Source organism: Electrophorus electricus, chromosome 14 (assembly GCF_041902795.1).
Source record: "Electrophorus electricus isolate QZ-2024a chromosome 14, ASM4190279v1, whole genome shotgun sequence".
Lineage (NCBI taxonomy): Eukaryota > Metazoa > Chordata > Actinopteri > Gymnotiformes > Gymnotidae > Electrophorus > Electrophorus electricus.
Window position 1 is genome coordinate 21,553,371 of NC_137510.1, and position 21,630 is coordinate 21,575,000.

Below are 21,630 nucleotides of genomic sequence, written 5' to 3' on the forward strand. Positions count from 1 at the left end.
GGCGCTGCACCGTGGATCAACCTCTGCTACACGACGCATTCAAAGCACTGCGCTCCACCCCTGGATGCTGTACGGATTATGGGAAAATCACTGAGATCGTCTTAAGTTTTACGTCCGTATCTACAATAAGAAGTCAACATCTTGGTTTACATGACTTGGTCTCTGACCCTGGCTTAGTGAATCCTATCAAGTTATAGAACATAGGCAGTGGGAAAAGTCGTAGAATTCGACCGCATATCTTTGAGAAAGAAGGCAAAATGTTTTTCGCGATAAGGGACGCGTTTTTGTAGGTGAATTCAACATTACAAGAGGTAAGGTGTTTCGTTTAGGCTACATTATTCAAGAAACTTGAATTCTGAACGCAGTCCTGATCTCTTTGAAGCTGCAATCTAGGCTACCGAATGTGAATCAAACATCAGTGTCTTCGATGCTCTTGACTGGTCCGCATATCATACTATAACAAGTGTTCAGAATTTACATGTGCAATTCTATATTGACTAGTATAAATCAACCAGTTATTTGCATATGAGCTATGGAGATTTTCTCATAGAAATCAAATCGAAGTTCATGGTACCTAAGAATTGTGCTACTTTAGTGGTTGGTAACTAGGACTTGAAATCTAACAGTTGCCCTGTATCCTTTGCACGCCGGCCAACCAAGGTGGTACGAGGTTTTGTCGTGATCGGACATAGTTTGTAGAAATTTAGTTTTCTAAACGGTACATTCATTATACCAAACAATATATGCACGTTGAACACAAAGTGCGGCTACTGGAATGTAGTTTTCGTTTTAAAAATGGAGCGTTGTAGACTGGTGAGCACCCACACAACATTTATAGCCCTCACAGGCATGGGGGTTGCAGTAGAAGGCTTACTGAAAATAGAGCCTTCTCCTGTTGTGCCTAAGCGAAAAATTCTTGCCGCCATCTACAGAGAGCGGTGGTTTAATTAAAGGCGGAATTTAAAGCCGGGGAATTTTGAATGGGAGGTGGTGTGCTCTACACACCAAGGGTCCCATTTGACTCCTGTGGCCAGTCATCGGTAGTCTCCATCTGTTGTGGGTTTTAGTGCTTTACATTTCTGTCTCTTTTGTTAAGTGCAAACTTAAAATCTCATTGTGTAACAATGCAGGCCTGACACATATGTTCACTCTGCTGCTTTGAATCCCATTGCGCACTAACAAAAAGAACCTTACACTGCAACTGAATTAAATTCCTCAGGCTTAAGACACAGAAACATGTCTTGGGTATACACCATATTTTCCTAATGCATTATGTCTGGCATGATCTTAGTGGGTGTCCAGTTTTTGGATTTTGTGTGTGTGTGTGTGTGTGTGTGTGTGTGTGTTTTTAAGCGGATTATGAGTTTAACTTTAAAATGACCCAATCACTTCTCAGCACTTTTCAGCACACAAACGCCATGAGTGTATACCTAAGACACTGTACTGTTTAGGACAAGCAGACCGGGAGGCCAGGATCGTAATTTGTTCTGTTGTTGGAATCAGATGGAAGCGTCGTTCTTAGTTGTACAGCCTTCAGCTTTCAACGCACGCTGTGAAAGGTAGAGTGCAGGTCAGGTTCTGAGTCGGAGCACACAGAGGCGACCTGGACACGCTTTGTGCTGCACTGTCACTGCTATCTGCTCTTCACCAGGAGTGACAACCGGCCTCAGGTGGGAATACACTGCAGAACAAAGAGGGAGAGAGGGAGGGGAAGAGAGGTAGAGAGAGAGAGAGAGAGAGAGATGGAGGGGCATATAGGTCACAGCACAAGAAATGCATCAGAACCAGTAAACAACTGCCATTAGCATTAGCAACTAAGGGGCTCTATTAAGTGGGTTTCTTGTAAATGACTTGACATTCGATTACCTGATAGAATAGTGAGTAGATGTGACCTGGCCTTCCAGCAGTAAAGGTGGTGCTGTCTTAAATGGTTTCTGGGTGTGGCCCCTGGAGCACAACAGCCGGCCCCATCAGCATTCATACATAATACATTTAAATGCCACTTATGTAACAGCCAAGGTAAAAATAAACGTTCCTTTGGTCTATAAATAAAAATTGTTACATCTCTAAACAAATAAGTAATGTATTTTTTTATATTTCAGATCATTAAATAAAACAACAAACAAATATACATCTAAAAAAATAAATATAAAAATGAATTTCCCATTTTTACTTCGTCGAGGTAGACTGTGAATGTGAGCCCCACTGACCTTTTTACATTACCTTTGCTGGTTTTCCATTTCTGTCACAGACAGTATATAGATCGGATGATACTCTCAAAGCAAGATAAACATGACAGAATGTCTGAATTCTTCTTCCCCAAATGTTCCCCTGGTTCTGGGGATGTTGGTATCAGACACTGAGGCTGTCCCCCACTGACACACACATTCCATCCAGAGCTGAAGTGTCAATCTTTGCTCTGTGGCTTTAGTCTGGGCCGAGCCTCTCTCACCAAAATCCCTAGGAGGGGCTCAAGGGTGAACACCCTGGAAGCAACCTCAGGTGAACACAGCAGAGCATTAGTCAAACTTAGCTGATCTGTTCCAAACAAACACCAAGCTTGCTCAACTAGTTCTCAGTCTACCTGTGAATCGGGAAAACTTGTTTTGAGTGTTTCATCTACTCCCCTTAACCAGCCACAATCATTGCAAATTAATGTGGAGAATTAACCAATTGACCAAATATAGGGCTGTATATATAAAGCATAAATCACTCTGTTGTAGACATTAGTGTTGAAAGATGTTAAAACATAAAATAGGCTCATGCTTTCAGCATATGCTTATTATAGCTGATATTAAATGTTTGACTTTGCTTCAGAAGTTTCTTTATTGTGAGCCTGTATGACACCTAAACAGGGACCTGCTGTTCTGTTCACTATTATGTGTATACTTGTGTGTTTTGTATATGTTCCTGAAACCATCAGTCTAGATTTGATGGAATAGGTTATGAAACACTCAACAGCCTTTGTTGAGAAGAGCGAGGAGTTCTTAGCTTTACATCTACTGGACAACTAAAAAATCTTGGCAGCTCTCACCTCAGGACTATCAAATACAGCAAAAGACTGGTGGAAGGCTGAAAGGAAGAACGTGAGATCATAGAATCGGTTCAAGTTTGCTTTCTTTCGGTCTTTTCTGTCTGAAGATTACAAGGCCAAGGTGGAAAGGTGGCTAGAAGAGTGCAGGCAAGAGCTATATGAAAGCATTAGAGAAATTCTTATCAGGTATCCGGTCTTGTGTCTGTAATAGAAGAAGAACATGTCATAAGTGGACTTCAGGCCACATTCAAGACTAACCTGAGATTAGCCAGCATGCTAGATGGACTCTCCCCAGTGTGTATATTCTTATAAGGGTAGGGACTATGGTCGAACAAGATCTGTGTGAGTCTAAAGGTGAGGTGACAAAGAAAGGTTTTCATTTGTAAGAACATCTGCAGTGTTGCACCGTATCACCATACAAGATAACCTTCCTAATGCCAGTGGCCATTTCAGGGGTTTCTGGAAAGACAGCAGGTAAGCAAGGAGACCACATATGACATGCCACAAATCCGAGAAATCCTGGAATCACTCAGTGGGGCCACAATCTTCGGTGGATTCATTGGCCAGTTGGCTTAGAACTAGATACCATGTCTAACAGGGTGTGTGAATTTTTAGTTCTGTCCTATGGAATGAAAGATGCTGGAAACTGTACTGGCAGACCTTCCAGAGAAGTGAAGTTTCATTGTTGTGTCGTACTTGCCCACAGTGGCCTGCCGTCTTCCACCTATTGGAGGTATTCAGATGCCGTGAAATAGTACAATTGGATTTAAAAATATTTAGTGTTTCTGGGTCACATCATCTCTAGCAGAGGTGTTTTCACTGAACCAAGCAAAGAACTTCCCTGAATCACAATCTTTCAAAGAAGCGAAACAATTTCTTTTCATGGCACCATAGCAGTCATGTCTCATTTTTTTGAAAAAGCAGTGCCCCTAAATGCCTTGGAAAAGAAAAATGCTACTTGAATGTGGACTGAGCATTGTCAGAAGGCATTTGATGACATTTAAAATGCTCTTACAACCATACCTGTTCTGGGTCCAGCTCACTTTACCAGAGTTTTCCAGATGCAAACAGATGCCAACAACGTGGACTTTGGTGCAGACCTGTCTCAGGATGTGGAGGGTCAGGAACATGTAGTGGCCTATGCCTCAAGATTCCCACAAGTGGCAGAAAAGATCCACTCCACATCAGAGAAAGAAAGTTTAGAATTAGTGTGGGCTTTAGAGAAGAGGAGGATGTACTTAGAGGGTTATCAAGTCATGGTCATCACAGATCATGCGGTGCTCTCTTGGATCTTTAATCATTCAGTGCCATTGTCCAGGCTCAGATGGGCCTACAAGGACTACAAGGTTATGACTTTTATGACTTTACTGTGATTACAATGTAATGTGGTCTCTTGACACTGTGGTCACAAGTTCCACCAGAATCATCAGGCGTGGTCTTAGTCACACACCAGTTAGCCGGCGCCCAGCGTGATAGTGGACTTTGCTAGAGGTCAGGAGGTGGATTCCTCCTTACAGCCCCTAAAAGACAAAGCTGACAGACAAGGACATCAGTTAACTTCTAGATATCAGGACTGATTCCAGTATTTCAGCAGTATTCTAGTTCAATGTTATCTTGACTAACCTATTGTATTGGCTATGATATTATGAGTAGATGACAAAGCACTTCTGTAAGTCACTCTATATAAGTACATCCATTAAATGCTGAAAATGTAAATGTAATTTCCAAATAATCTGCTTCACTTTGAAGAAAAGGCTGCTTTTCTGGTCTTTTTGCTAGTAAAAACAAACTATCATTCCAATTGAGTTATGTAAGACCTTTCCTCAGTACACCCATGATAACCCCCTCAGTGGACAGTAGACAGATAAAAATTTTGGTCTGTCTCTTAAACACTGCATACTGGCCATGTGTCAACTTAATTTAGACTGGCAAGAGAGCACTGGGTTCATACCAGTGGAAGTGGATGTAGGAAGGACTCTTTAAGACCATTTTTATAGTCTGTTGTCCTAAACTCAGACCTTCTCCAGTAAGTCTGCCAAAATATGGAAAGAGCTCAAGTCAAGCAAGACAAGTACTGCAAGTGCCATCACCAACAGGAGGTGTACCAGAGCAGGGATTTGTTGTGGGGGAGGGTTTACCCTCTAATGCTGATCCTGGGTTTATGGCCTATCTGAAAGTGACCTGCAAAAATGTATAGGTCCTGTGAACTCAGATTACTTACTGCCATGATATTAAAAAAAATAAAAAATTTCTATTCTATTTCTCACCTGTCTCCTTGTTTGGGACCTGTATTCTGTGGTTCTGTGGATTCTTGCTGAGATTCCAGTCTCTCTTGCCGGACCCCCTAAACACATTTAATTTAAGACGAAGACACACATCCAGCAAGTCTTTAGATGAATGCTAACCCTAACCCAAGTGTTTTCATATACAAAAACTATTAATGTTAAGTTATTCTTTATAAACATATACTGTGAGGTACTGATCTCAACTATTAGCAGGATTCCTGTTTTTACATTAAAAATTCAATTTCAGGCAATGTGATATTTCAGTACATGTGAAACATTTATTTTAAATACATGTAATGGAAATGAATAAGTGAGGAAATGAGCTTAAGTGCACTGAATAACAACCATTTTGCAAATTACATCAGCCTGCATCCTGACATTCACATTTATAAAACTTATTCCAGCAAACTATCAAGTCTACCCTGATCAATTTGCTTATGAGACAACTAATAGAAAGATAAGCTCATCGTTCATTTTCTCTGCTTCTGTGAGTAACATTTCTCCTGCATGGATGTCCCAAATAAAGCTCGTCCACTTCCGTAGAAATGATATTACAGTTCAGCTTCAGCGTCTTCCTCCTTGCCGTGTCCTTCTGCAGATAAATGGCAGTATTACACACGCAATGAAACGCAGGCTCGGAGTAATGACTGAGATACAGTCTCTCGGTAATTACAAACTGGGAAAGTTTAGTCAGGAGATTTGTGGATGGTGCACATGGTCTTCGGTTCCTCATTCAGGACAATGCCTCTGTTGACACTGCTGAATAAATTAGTGCCAATAATTCAGACTGATGCTGACATCTCTCCATCAGCATCTGCGTTATCTCAACATCTTCACCTTCCTTTTATGGATACTACCAACTTTGTGAATGTACGGTATATGTATTTAGATGTTATGTTTCGACAGGGGCAGGTTAAGTTGCCAGTGAAGATAACTAGTGAAGAAAATACTATGTAAAAATGCTAATGAGCTCCTTTCTTCTTCTTCAGAGGTTGTGGACTCTGGCTAACTGGATGTCAAGGAACGGATCTCTTCTGTTGCCCCTGCAGCCAGACGCATCTCAGCGGGATGTCTCAAACTCCTCCTTCTTCCCACCACTGGCGGAGTGGGAGGCGCCCACTTTCACGCGGGCCGCCCAGTTCCGCGTGGGCGCCACGCTGGTGCTCTTCCTCTTTGCAGCAGTCAGCAACCTGGCGCTGCTGGCCAGTGTGTTGCATGGGCGTGGCCGGCGCCTCGCCTCGCACCTGCGCCCTCTCATTGCTAGCTTGGCGGCTGCGGACCTGATGATGACGTTCATCGTGATGCCACTGGACATGGTGTGGAACACCACCGTGCAGTGGTACGGTGGCGATGGCCTCTGTAAGCTGCTCAGCTTCCTCAAGCTGTTCGCCATGCAGGCGTCCGCCTCCATCCTGGTGGTGATCAGCCTGGACAGGCACCACGCCATCCTGCACCCTCTCGACTCACTCAACTCGCACCGCCGCAACCGCAGGATGCTGCTGCTGGCGTGGGGCCTCAGCCTGCTCCTTGCCTCGCCGCAGGTGAGTCATGGCACCTCTCACAGGCATAAAGTGCGAACGCAACAGTGCAGGGAAGTTATTGACATGCACAAACACCTGCAGTAGTTTTATTATTTATGCTGTGCAGCCACAATTTATTTAGCACACTACCACCACGACCACCCTACATGAAGCCCCTGATAATATAATGTACTAATGGACAAAGCCCTCAGTGAGTTGAGTGTAGAGAGAAGATGCAGAGTAGTTTAAGAGAATGGTTAGAGAATCTCTCTATCTGGCCAAAGAGGAATTTGATAGAAATTGAGGGACTTTTTTGTGCTATATCACCCCAGACAAGGAGCATGCCTTATCTAAATTAAGTTTTTAATAAGACCGTCACAGTTAATACTCTTTCCTTTATGTGGCGTGAAGGTGGTGTGAACTGAATGTGAAGTTTTGCAGAACTGCAAAGGTCCTGAGAAAAAAAAAACATGAGAAAACGAATGAAAGCACTGAACTGTATGACTATGTATACATAGTATGTATGACTGTATGACTATACACTGAAGTGTATGACTATGTATGTGACAAATAAACCAAACTTGAACTTGAACTGCGCACTTTGCATATCTTCAGTGCCATCTGTAGTTACATAAGTTGTGTCATACTTTTCAAGTGAGCTAACAATAACAGGCCATCTCCAAAAGTCTTAAGGTCAGTATTCAATACCAGGAAGCACATTTTGTCCTTTTTTCTGCATGGTGTTAAAATGCATGCCCATTGGTCATTTATCATACTGTATCTCACTTTCCTTCTTCTTCTTTTGAGGGCAGGTACCAATTTAGTGCTCGTAAGCTCCTAAGCTCCATAATCATTGCTCTGCCTAAAAAGTAGGATCCTTACCAAATGTGCTAAGGCCAGCCAGATCACAATTACAACAAGCTGACTTTTGAACAGAATGTGAGCTAGCCCACCTCTATGGGCTTTCTGCCAGAGCTCTTCACTTTCCAGCCTGCATGCTGTGCAAATTTACATGCACAGTGATCAGCAGTGTACACTACATGCACTGTTTACCTTGTTTATATTTACTCCCGGATGTCAAAGGGATCCCCCTTTGAAAAAGGCTCTGGCAGTCACAAGTGCCTTTAGTTTCTCTGTATAGTACAGAAGAGGGTCAGAGCTCACAGTTATGAGAGGCAAATATAAGGGTTTGTAAAGTAATGTGGAAGGTTCACACTTCAATGCGATTTATTTTACACCATGCCACCAGCATGGCTCAGATTCCTTTTAGAAGAGTGAGTTCCCAAGATGAATAATCCTGAGAATAGATTTACACCATCAAACCACAAAGCAGATTTTCCAGAGCTACATAGTCCTGCTCAGCTGATTCCATTTCATGGACACCACAGGCTTTGAATAGATAGCTAAAGAGCATTAAATGTCGGGTCCCTGGAAGATGTGTAAAATCATTCAAAATTAACTTCTTACAGCAGCATGATGATATATGATATACAAGTTAAGGGGCTCATTACAATTAAATTACACGTCTGTATAAGAAGCTACTCCTATATACTCAAATAACTATTTAAAATAGCAATCAGTACATCTGCCCAGTATTAACCTGTCTACCTAATAAGATGCATTTGTAGAGTTCACAATATAATAATGGCTGTGTTCCTGGATGAGAACAGATAATGTCAAATGAGGAAATAAATGCAAATGAGGAAACAAATTCCTAAAAATGACATGCTTCATATACATCTAACAGCAGTCAGAATGTGCGTGCGTGTTTCTGCGTGAGACAATAAAATGCCAGTGCTGCAAAACGCCAGATTTATGAATGATGGGAGACTAAGAACTATCATTTATAGCAGAACAGTACTGGCCTGTGATTGGTTAAGACATTTCTGCTGCTGGTGTTGCCTTCCTAATCTATTATGCACCCACTGCAGCAGGAATAAGGGGGTGAGGATGGGGTTACCTGACTACAGTGATGCAGCAGAAGGGGAAAAGTGGAGAATAAAAAGGGCGTGTACCAGTGCACCACGGTGGAAGCACTCCGCCTGGTCTTCCCCAGACTGGCTTATGTGGGAGCTGTTGATAGCCAATACAGAATCAGAGGGAAAGAGTGGGAGTAATAGATTATGAAGTACAGTGCTAGACTGCATTGGAGACCTGTTATAGGCTTAATTGGCAAATGGAAAGAGGACAAATGTGATGGTTTAAAAGGACACTCGTGCTTACAACGGCACTTTTCCTCCCCAGCTTCTGTAATGACTACCTACATTTTTCTGTACTTGACAGCACTGCTTATATCGTTTTCATAATTAAGCCTCAAACAGTGGCAGTGGAGGCCACACCACACTTCAGAAAGGCCTCTCTTTTTCATCATGCAGCTATTCATCTTCCGAGCCATCAAAGCGGAGCGAGCGGACTTCACCCAGTGCGTGACCCACGGGAGTTTCCACGAGCGATGGCAGGAAACCGTCTACAACATGTTCCACTTCGTCACACTCTATGTTATCCCCCTGCTGGTTATGAGTTGCTGTTACACCCGTATCCTCATCGAGATCAACCGACAGGAGACCAAAAACAAAGGTAGGTGCACCACACGTAACCTTTACTACACTGGGACAACATAGAAATAACTTCATTTGCTTTAGTACCCAATGCAAACTGCTTCATGTAGATAACAAGTCATGTTACTGATTACCCAGCACTCAACATATGTAACTTAAGGCAATATCACAATCAGCTCAGTGGAACACATACTCTCTAGAAGAAAAAAGGTGTGTCTGCTGGAAATGTATGTCCATCAGCTCTCGTGAGGTAACTTAAATTGTACTCTTATGCAGAAGTGTGTAAATTCATATTCTCATGTATAGCCTATAGTTGCAATGGACTGCAGTGAGATTATTCTTGTTCGCTACTGCATTTTATTCAGACATACAGTATTTGGGAATCTTGATATTGCTTTATTTGAAGAACACTATGCAAGGACAACTCTGTAGTACTATAAAACACATCTAATAAACCCATCACGATGTACTTTAAGAAAGAACATCTTTCACAAGGTTAGGTCTGTGTTTAGGACTATAAAGCATACATATTAATCTTGATTAATGAAGTGCATTTCAAAGCTTAAACGCCATTCCTTCTCATCAGCATCTAAGTCCGAGATATTACCAGGCTTCTTAATAAGCCGTTTTGATCAAGAATTCCAGTTCTTTCCCTTCTAAGTGTTTCAGCTGACAGACCGTTCACTCTGTTTAGCCGGGGAGTCATGTCTTCGACGTAGCCGAACAGACATGATCCCCAAAGCGCGCATGAAGACGCTGAAGATGACCATCATCATCGTCGTGTCGTTTGTCGTATGCTGGACTCCATATTACCTACTGGGCATCTGGTACTGGTTCCAGCCGGAGATGCTCAAGGTCACGCCCGAGTACGTGCACCACCTGCTGTTTGTCTTCGGCAACCTGAACACGTGCTGCGACCCCGTCATCTATGGGCTGTACACGCCCTCCTTCCGCGCTGACCTCACCCGCTGCTGGGGCTGCCGCCACTCGCGCGACTCACCCCACTCGTTGGACCGCTTGTCCGCCCGGCAGGGGCCCCACAGCGGGGAGCAGGAGTCCGACCCCCCCTGTGTCAAAGGTGTGGAGGGGTAAAGAAGAACGTAAGGAGAGAGCACCTTTCAAATCACCACAGTGGCCCTCAAACAGAAGTGCACATGTGGATTCACTGCAAGGGGAAGCAAGCAATGTACAGCTAATGATTCAGATCACACATCTCTGCTCCCTTTTTCATACAAGCTCATCTCAGCAATGTTATGCCCTGCCCTTTAAATGCTGTATTTCAGTTTTTATATTATCATACAGAAATACTGTTGCCTGATTCATTGCTGTGGGAAGACATTTTTTGCATGGACGCTATCCGGTTTGTCAGCTGCTGCGGGCCCTACTCAGAGTTTAAGGTGCCTACACACTAGGGTCAAACGCAGCGCCAAAACGTAGACGTTCAACATACTTCAGTTAGAACGTCGATTTTTCTGCAATGGATTCTGATGAGGTCCCAGAGGGAAAGCGAATGGGCTTGCACAAGCGTAAATCCGAAGAAAATTCAAGTTGAGGCTCATCTGCGCTCCTTACCCGTTCATAAGACAGCAAAATATAAAGTGTCTCTGTATACTCCTTTGTCAGCTGAGGCTTGAACACGTTGCCAAAGGCTGTGGGTACAGACGCAGTTTGAATTTATTTACCTCGAATGCTAGCTAGCTAACTAGCGAATAAAATGTGCAGCTGCGACTGTTCAACTAAAAGGTGACATTCACCGTGACGTTGCCAGCCAAACCCTCTCGCGGTGGTCCGCATGCACGCTGGAGTTTCGCTCGAGCTCGACCTGCACGCACTCAGTGCGCGCGCGTCCGCGAGGAGCCCGAGCTCCACGCCTTTGATCTACCTATCCGTGCACGCGTCGCCCAGAGTGCAGGCACCCTAGAACCGGTGCGCTTGTGCAGATAGTGAGGGCGCCCTTCCTGCTGCGGCAGTCAGATTAAGGAACAGGTCGCCCGTGTTTGCAACCCTGAAGATCAGGCATCTTCCGCAGGAACGATTACTGTCGCTGTTTTGTGACGAGCTGCCACGTTTCGGTGATATAATCTCGAGACTGCAGTGTGTGCCGGCGGTCATTAACGCGTTTGGCCTTTTAGAAGAATCTGATTTCTTACGGCCACGTATCGAAAACAATTTAGCGCCGTACGGAAACAGAAATTTCTTGTAAGTCTGTATTAACTCGCATGGTCTTCAGGGAGCACCTAGTATTATGCTTATGAAAAGTTTGAGTTTGGTCTTCCTGGATCATATATCGATCTAAATGTGTGTATGCCAGCCAGTACATAAAGTGACCAGTGTAATATCACACTGATGCCTTGGTTCCCCTAATGTTTGCCCCTTATGACACTTTTTGTATGTTATAATGTTTTTTCTGTAGGAGTCTGCCAAGCATTCTAGGCATTTAACTGTGGTCTTTTTCTGCAGCAGTAGCGAGATCTTGGAATAAATTATGTTGGATGTGCAAACAGCAGTGTGTAAAGGGTGCATGTGAATTTTGGTAGGCACTAAGCATTAATATTTATCAGCTCATCACCTCTTCCTGCTTTCCCAGACACACTGTAAGCATACTCCCAGCCAATGTTGGTTTCAAATTAGGACTGGATAAATCGCACTGCAAATGCTGCACTTTTTGAAAACACTGCAGAAAGAGATAGCGATAGCCTGAAAAGATGCATCAATAAATTTCTTGCAGTTGCTCTGTACGTTAAGCGGCAGGCGTGTGAAATGCTTGCTGGGTGAGACAGTGCTGCATCATTCTCCACTGACAACTGTGTCTCTCGTAAAAGGCCAGATACTTGATCAGAGGTTTACTGCCTGCCAGATCAACCAACCTGTACACTGTCATGACAGCACCAAAGACATGTCGCCCAACAAAACAGGCTGCAAACCTCTGGCTAATTAGAGAAAGACCACTTGTACTCATGCAGTTTCAAGGTGAGCCATTCATGGTGTTTTTGAAAGCACTTTTGAAAAGACTTTCAAAAACATTTCTGCTGGAGTAACAAGGATATTGGTTTGACAACTGAATATATTAATGGGTGAAACCAGTTTCCCTTAGAGAAACCAGTTGGAAAATAAATGTGTGCAAGATATTATTTGATGAGCAGCAGTGACATGAGGATAACCTGAAGTGGAAAGGTAGACTCAATCATTGGAATCAGAATACAGTGAAATTGCCAGCACTCTGTTACCCCAAGCTGTGTCTGCTCAGATGGACTGCAGCACGTTACTCCATAGACCCAGTAACGAGGCCCTGGTATGTAAATTGAATAAACAGAATAAGATAACATGCTTAATTAGATACATACACACACGCACATGCCCATGTTCTTGCTACACATATGCACATCAGTTACTTCACTGATTACCCTATATATATATATATATATATATATATATATATATATATATATATATATATATATATATATATATATATACAGAGAGAGAGAGAGAGACACACACATACACACAACTGAGAGTTATAATGTAATCTGATTACTCCTGGATTACTTTTTGGATTACGATTTAAACATACTAACTATCAAAGAGTTTCTGAACATAGTGCCAGTGAGTATTGATACCCATAAGCTCCCCACAAGCTCCTGTGTTTTCTCTGTGCAGACTCATGAAAAACCCAGGAGATGTCCCTTCCCCAGCAGTATCTAAAGTATCTTTGCTTCAGATGGTCAATCCTACTCCTGTCAAATTCTACCAGTTTAATTATCCCAGGCAGGTATAAAAAATATTTTGCCGTAGATGAAAATGAAGTTCTTCATACTGAACATGTGGCTCATTGTTAGAACAAACTGATTACACTCACCTCCGATAAGAGATAATGGTCTTATCTATTTAAAAATAGAAATTGCACAGTACATGGTTGAGGAGGGGACATATTTTGAAAAGCGATTCATAATCTGGATTCTTCAATCCTACTGCATAACTGAAGTGTAAACAGGAGTTAGTCATACAGTAAGGACTGTGGGACTAAACATGAAAAAATTTCAGCTTCAGTGACTGACTGTTTGAACTCCAGTAATCTGCAATTTATTGTTTTGTCTGTAATTGTAATGGAATACAGCTACTATTCTGTATCCTGATAATGTACCACCATTACATGCATTTCATTACTAACCAACCTTGCACATCAGTTTATGGCTTTAGAAATTCCCTGGTATGTGTTACGTTCCAGAGAGGAAATACTGAAAGGTTATGCTTACTCATATAAATAATACAACCTTCAGTTTTAGTGGGATTTCCCCAATAGCATAATTTAACAAGTGGCACAACAACCTATTCTATGCAGCCTCACTGACAGACATACACACGCACACACAAACACACACAAACACACTGCAATGCAGAACACACGTCTGGCTATCTGTGCCTCCTCTGTGACCATTAAGGTCCTACGTGCTGCCATAGAAACATCTGAAGTGCATGCAGCGTGAGCCTGATGAAGGTTTGCAGATGGTGTGGGCAGGTAAAAGCAGTCACAATAGAGAAAAGGTTCTACTGTATCTACATTGCCTGGATGCAGAGGGCTAGATAGATGACTAATATCTCATCAGTTAGGGACACAGAGCTTGAGATAAGATCTATCAGTTATGGACAAATTTAAATTCAGTACCTCTGTAGAAGAAATATTATTTTGAGTGTTCACAACAGATATATCTCTGGATTGCTAGAGAGTTAATTATTCAGCAACACTCTAAACTAAATTAATGGGATTCTTCTGATATCTGTTAACCATGAAGTTTGCAAATTGATCTGTTTAAAGCATTTTGAATGTAAATTGTATAATTATTTGATCTTCGGTATTGTTGTGCTATTTTGAAGATTTTTACCGTGAACCTTTTTAACCTTGATTGTTTAGTTAAAGATGGAAACGTGATCTTGTGGGTATGACACTGGGAAATCTCAAAAGAGATTTTTTTTCATTCTGGGTTCTGGGAAGCCTAAGTACTGTATATAGCCAGATGGAAGCTTTGCTATTGATTAATTTATTCATACATTTTTATTTTTATCCACAGCACATCTTTGTGCACGAGTCCCTGATGTTCAGTACTAATCCTTTACATGTTCAAAAATGGTGCAAGACCGAATATGTTGACATGCTTGTGGTGAGGCTCAGGTAATTGCCATTGTAGCTGTCATACAAGAGCTGTACAACACAATATACACAAAAGAAAAAAGAACACAGTACAAAACACTATATACCCAGCTTTAATAGGGCCGCTATGCATGTGTTGAGTGTTGAATGATGAATGAGAAATGTGTGAGTCGGCAGGCAGTGTGTTCACATATCTCATGATTGGCCTTCCTGACACTTATTTCAATGAACCACATGTATTCAGTGTTCATTAACTTACTGAGAACTAATTCCTTCTTAAGACGAATACATTGTTATATTGGATACAGAAGCTTATTCACTTTAATGGACTGTGGTTGTGTAATTAGCCCACAATACATTTAGCATTTGAAAGATTCAGTATCAAACACTTATAAAAATGCAAAAGGCACTGTTATGCGATCTTGGGTAGTGAGTAGAGAGGGAGGTGTGTGTGCTTGTGTGGAGGGTTTTGACAGCATCCTGATGCATTAGTGCTCAGGCACTTGCACAGGAGTCACTGATATCTCACGTGCTTGTGCCTCGAGAAGAGACATTCACTGCGGTGTCTTCACGCCACATGCACTAATGGTCACTATGGTGCTATGGCAGCAAGTGACATATGTCACACTTTCACATGCAAATAGTATGGTGGGCTGAATTGGTTAATTCTTCTTCTAGTTAAATGAACTATTGACGTCAGATTAATAAGGAACCAGATGTGAACAGATGGCATCATAGACTGTCATGTGGAGCAATGCAGTCTCCCTTTTAGACATAGTTAACATATCTGAGCACTTATTCCATCATTAGCGAAACACAGCACATCAGAATTAATGCAGTGTCTGGTCTCATCACCTCTCACTCTACAACAGTCATTTCTGAAACCAATTAATTTGAAGGTGTTGCTCAGATGATTTTGCAAGTAAATTAATTCAGATAAACAGACACAGCTGCTAAATATGATGAACTGATAATCTCTCAGTTACTGCCAGATGTGCTCTCTCTCTCTCTCGCTGTGTCCTTCTTTCTATGTCTCTGATAAGAATGCCTTGGAGATTAAAGAGTCTATTTTCAGACATGAGGTCCCAGCTGAGCAGAGGGTCCTTTGAGTCAAGCCTTTGCTCACGCACACACACACACACACACACACACACACATACACATACACACACAAAATGTTCTGTCCACTTATGGTTATAATAAACAGTAGATGACTCAATAGAGGTCCCAGACACAACGGCTCTAGTTACGTGGAATTAGCTCATCAGAAGGCAGGAAGCCTTCAGTGAGAAGTGAGCTAAATGGCATTTTTTATGTGATATATTTATTCAGCGACTATATGTACTACGTTTGCACCAGATGCTCTTGTCCAGAGTGACATAAATATTTATCTGTATGACAGTCTATGTGCTCCTGAATTCAGCCCGTGACCCTGGTGTTGCTAGCACCTTGATTTACTTGCTGTACCATGTGAGCTGTTGGAGTAGTGAAGGTAGTGAAATGTAAAGCTAAGCCACACACAGGCTGCCAGCCTGCATGAAGCTGCTCAAGAACCCTGGGGCGGGGGTGGTGAAGTTGGGGTCATTAAAGAAAGATGCCGGCCTGCTACAGCCCATAGCCCTGAAAAGATAAAGTCATTTTAAATTCAGCACTTGTCATTGTACATGAGGAATTAAAATATAAATGGAATAGATTTAGAAAGTCATTTATTCAGCCTTACACACCTTAGTGCAAGTTAAGAAATTCAGAGCTATAATGTTCTGGGCAACTATAATGTTCTCCACAATCGTGCTTATACTTTGGAAGTTATACTGGGTTTAAAAAAAAAACAACTTACGATAAAAGGCAGAAATATAACAAAGCCGAATATATAGTTTAATAACAAAATCATTTCCTGTATCTCATTTTGATTGTCATTATATGCAGTGAGATGTTATGTGAGATGTTTTGAGGCTGAACATGCTTATGTACAGCTCATTTACCTCTTATGTTTTTCGAGCTCCTGCTGTGGAGTCCGGAGCGTGTCTGATCTGAACAGCGGGAGCGTAAAGTGGGATCCTGGTAGCTCTAGGCTTGCTGTTGTCGCTGCAGCCATTAGCAGCTCCTCCTGTTCACGCTGTGTTGAAAGGTGACCTGTTCATCCAGACGGTATTGATTTAGAAAGTGTCTGACAGTCCTTCATGTTGGAAGCAAATGTTTGCCTTGAAAGTTTCCTGAGAGTCGCGGAGTTTGCGCGATGAAACAGGAAATGATCTTCAGAGACAGAAGACAGGCAGATTGCGCCGTAATGGCTGGAAGTGTATGTTTGTGTTGCTAGCGAGTGTAAGGTAGCTAGCAGATAGATTAGATAGATAGATAGATTAGATAGATAGATAGATAGATAGATAGATAGATAGATAGATAGATAGATAGATAGATAGATAGATAGATAGATAGATAGATAGATAGATAGATAGATAGATAGATCTCTCTCTCTCTCTCTCTCTCTCTCTCTCTCTCTCTCTCTCTCTCTCTCTCTCTCTCTCTCTCTCTCTCTATATATATATATATATATATATATATATATATATATATATATATATATATATATATATATATGCGCTTCTCGTTCCCAGACTCAGGCACAGCAATATTAAATAGGGTACATCCCACATTCAGAAAGTCACTCCAGAAGGTTAACAACTCAGTGGCTTTAACAGGTTGCAGTAGATTAACACCACTATCCAAAATTATGCGAAGAGAATGGGAAATCCGGACTTCAAGGTGTATCGTTCCCTGTGGTCACAACTCTGTGGAGCACCAGTAATTATAGGCTGCTGAATAATAGAGGAATGGGGGGGGGGGGTCATAGGGTTCTGACAGCTCGTCCGAGTAATGAGTTGCCGTGGCAGCACCACTAGGGCACTAAACTAGATTCCTCTTTGACTGCCAGAGTGGAGACCCTGGTAGATCACAGTCCTCTCTCCTTGTGTGAGTCATATTCAAAGGAGCTCCTCTGTCTAGCACCCTCATTCCCTATCTCGACAGCTCTATTAAAAGCAAATACACAACCAGTTGTTGTTTTTTTTAATTTTTTTAATGTCATTTCTGATGTAACTAAATCAAAAAATATGAATGGGTTCGAAAGCAGAGCTACTGTGCTAATGTCACCAGTTCAAATATCTTTAAAGCAGAGCTGTTGAGCCTCAAGGCCTGCAGGGCGGTGCTATCACGAATGAGGCACGAGCCGACTGTGCTTGAGCGGGGCAGCACTACACTCTGTCGCGTCTCCGCAGACCTGCAGCTTGAAAAGCTCACTTTAAAGAAGGACAGAGGACACGTGTCAGCTCAGTAACCACTGACGCAGCTTTATCAGTAATGGTGCTGTGGAATGAGGTTTACACGGTTTATTTCAAGACAGAACGGAATGCCATCGGAGTCAGAGAATGCAATATACAGCTATTGGGCGATCGATGCTTTTGACTGTCTCCTTGGTAACTGTTCCTGGGCGCTTACATTATCCAGACCATTAGGGACTTATACCTTTCTAATCAGCCTGTGGAGGATGATACCTGCCCTGAGTCTAAACCCAGTGGGAAAGGATGACAGTCCTGTACATCACTTTAATAGCTTCCCCAGTTCTGTACTTCTTCATCACTTATTCAGTGGGCCTATACGAATATATTGGCCACGTGCAAAATATGGAATCCTGACATCATAAAAAAATGTCTAGCTTGTAAATTGTGTGCAGGACTGTGTCCTTCTGGTGACTAAAGTCAAACTCAGGTGCAGGTATAATTGGCAATTAAGTAATGAGTCATTTGACATGCACTGACATAGACATAATTAGTGTGAGCAGATAAAACACATGCTCCCTGTCCTCCCTGATGCAATATCAAAGGTACAAATCGTTTACACTGATTTAGTGTGAAATATATGATCAGGCATGACACAAAGCAAAAATGCCTTTCAGTGAGGATATTCAGGGTTCATTCAGATCCATAACACGGTCTCGCACACACATTGTTTTATCAACCTTTGTTCATAGTAGGCCTAAGCCATATATTTCAGTACAATGCTTATTGATAATTATATAAACATCATCACTTGAAAAGGCCATATTCAGAGCTCAGTGTGTAAACAGCAGATATGACAGCGTTATGTTCTTAATGTTGATTCAGACCTTCGTTGGCCTGAGGCTGTGTAACGTGCCCTTCTGTTCGGTGTGGCATAGATCTCACCGATGCGGCCCGCACCTTGACACTGCTGGCACCCTGCCCATCGAGCATGTCTGCAGTCAGCAGACATGAGGGAAATGGGGACCCTGCCATCTTAACATATCGTCATGCCAACTGAGCTGGCCCATAACACACCAGGTGGAGCATCTGTATCTACGCAAGCCTCTGTTCACTTTAACATTTATAGTCAGGGTTGTTGCCATATTGGTAACACATTTAAATGCAAGTAATATGACAAATGACAACTCTGGGAATATGGCTATCTACTTCGCACTCTTTTATTTGGTACATAGGCATCAGTATAATCAAAGGAAAACAGTAAAAGTAATTTTTTTTTTTTCAGCTGATATGCACTCACAGTAAAAGCAACCAGACTCCCATGATGCCCACAGCACTCAGTTAATGTGTTCATTTGCAAGACCTTTCCAAGACGTTTTTAAAAAAATGCTTTTCTGAGCCAATTGTGATGGGGGTTTTACTAATGTTGCTGCTATAGCTTTACTGTAGGTTTCTGGTGCCATCACTCTGTTTGTTGTTGTGTGTCTCGGGCTAGCCTATTCCCCAGAATGGAGTCAAACCAGCAGAACAGACGTTTAAAGCTTTGGTTGCCTTGGTTCTGAATGACACAAGAAGGGTGTGAGGAATATAAAACACAAACATTAAAGCATAACTTTCTCATTGGTACAAGCATTCAGTCGTTCACTACTTCACTACGTTTTTCATCTTTTATCCTAAATAATAGAAATGTTGCGCAGTCAACAGCACAAGGTCTTCCAGTGAAGATTCTAGTGGGCTTATCAACACTCTCTGTGACACTTTTGGCAGGAGCAAATGGTGACAACCAAAATATAACTTAAACCACATCCGAGGTCACGTGCAGCCCTGAAGTCAAAGTACAGCCTGTATTCTGACACTAAAACTTGGATGAAGCCAACCCCTGTATAGATCATTCAAAAATGGTAAAAGTCCACCGATGAACATACCCACTGGGATTGATAACTTTTATGAACTGAGAACGAAGAGTTTAAAGAAAAATAAGAGTTGCTCTAAAGATATTAAACAACAGCAGTGAACAAAGCTGAGGAATCATATCCTCTGTGGCATTAGTTCTGATCACTATGCCAATCTCAAGGTATTATTTAACAGCTGTACTGATACCCTACGTTTCCATCAACATACTACTGCGCTTCAAATTCTCACATTTCTAACCAATGGTCTTACATTCTACTGAAAAAGAGAAACAAATGAAATAAAATTGAAAGCAAAGAATTAAATTACATTATTATTATTATTATTATTATTATTAATAACAATCAAGATAAACTTTTTTAAAAAGAAATACTCAGGTAAAGTTTTGGCAGTATTTTCCATCTACAAAAGAAAATAACCAAGGGGGGATACATCAATGCAAAGTAAAGACGTTCTACATGAGAAAAGCCAAAAATCAGCTTTTTTTGTTCTATGTATTTTTCTTCTAGACATCACGTTTCTTCCTTTAATCTTGTTGTTTTGTCTTCATATTTTGGTATCATACTTGTTACTCTCAATTAGTAACATGCTCTCAATATGTAATAAAACTGTGAAACCAATTCATATTAAACACAGCTTTTCATATGAAACACTGAGAATGCTGACAGTTCACAACCTTTAAGATAACAGTGCTTATTTTTGTGGTGTACTATTTAACTATTTAATAACAATGACTTCTAAAATGTCAAAAATGTCCTAAGTAAAATACATTTGTTAATTTTGAATTTCTTAATGTTTAGTTCTTTATTTCTTCCACTGAATTCAGGGTTGTAAACTGTCAACATTTCAGCACACTCATACATATAGCAACACAGAAAAAACTTGGCTATATGTAAGAAAGCACTGTTCAAATGTTTATGTGCTTTAGTCAAAGAGAAGACTTCATATGACATATAAAGTACATAATGAGGTATTTGGTCACATTTCGCTATTATTTATAAGACAGTTATTTGGCAATTGTAACTCCATCATTAAAAAGAGAAAAGCAGTTATCGGTTTCTGGTATCAAATTATGAAAATATATCCAACATTCACTAGTTATCATTTTAAAAGTTATATGTTCTAGTTCTAAAATAGAAATCCATGTCTTAAAGGTAACCATGGAAAGACAGGTAAAAGCTTTTAAAAGACTGGACTAAATGTGAGGAACTCTATTGGGTTTTGAGGGTTTTTTGCTTTGGTTATTGGGAAGCTAATCTTCTGGAGTTTGGTTATTTTAGTATCATAACTGCCCTTAAAAAAGGAAGACAACAACTATTAAGCCACTGAAAGAAATGACAAATACGTTTTGAAAGACTTACAAGAAAGGAGGTGAAAACCATGACAATTTGGCATCTTTGGACATCACTCACTTGGTTTTCACTGAGTATTTGGAAAAAGTTAAAAACAGGAGACTAACTTTGTGCCTAGCTGTGTAAAACAAAAAAAAGAAAAGAAAAATAACAGCAAAGTTTTCCTACAAAACTAGTCAGCAAAGAAACCTGAAAAATGGTTAGTAAACACTCAAAAGAAATATCAGATCACCATGACATGGTCCTTGATATCCTTCCTTCAGTGTAAGGTGTTGACAGGAAAGTGCTAGAACACTTCAGTCAGTCCCAGCAATCTGAAGCAGTACCCTCTTGGTCCGTTCTTTCCTACAAGCTTAATTTTTTCAGCTTTCTTTGAACTGAGTGTTGCACTTCAAAAGTGCGACATGTTTGTTGTCGCTCTTATTCGGATGCGCTTCAGTCTCCTCTCCAGAGAACGCAGCCAGCGCTGGTGTCGGTCGTTAGCGAAAGCTCTCTCTCAAACCCTCTCGCCTGGAGAGGTGAGAACTTTGTGTCTGAGAGGAAGCA

General features: G+C 41.4%; 1 protein-coding gene across 1 annotated transcript; it reads left to right on the forward strand.

Annotated features, from left to right (window-relative positions):
- The first annotated feature begins 50 nt into the window (after positions 1-50).
- Positions 51-10,489, forward strand: gnrhr3 (gonadotropin releasing hormone receptor 3). Its single transcript, XM_027000013.3, has 4 exons — positions 51-311; positions 6,309-6,860; positions 9,215-9,416; positions 10,092-10,489. Exons 2-4 carry the CDS (start codon positions 6,333-6,335, stop codon positions 10,487-10,489), a joined length of 1,128 nt encoding a protein of 375 aa, XP_026855814.2. The 5' UTR covers positions 51-311; positions 6,309-6,332.
- Positions 10,490-21,630: the final 11,141 nt, after the last annotated feature.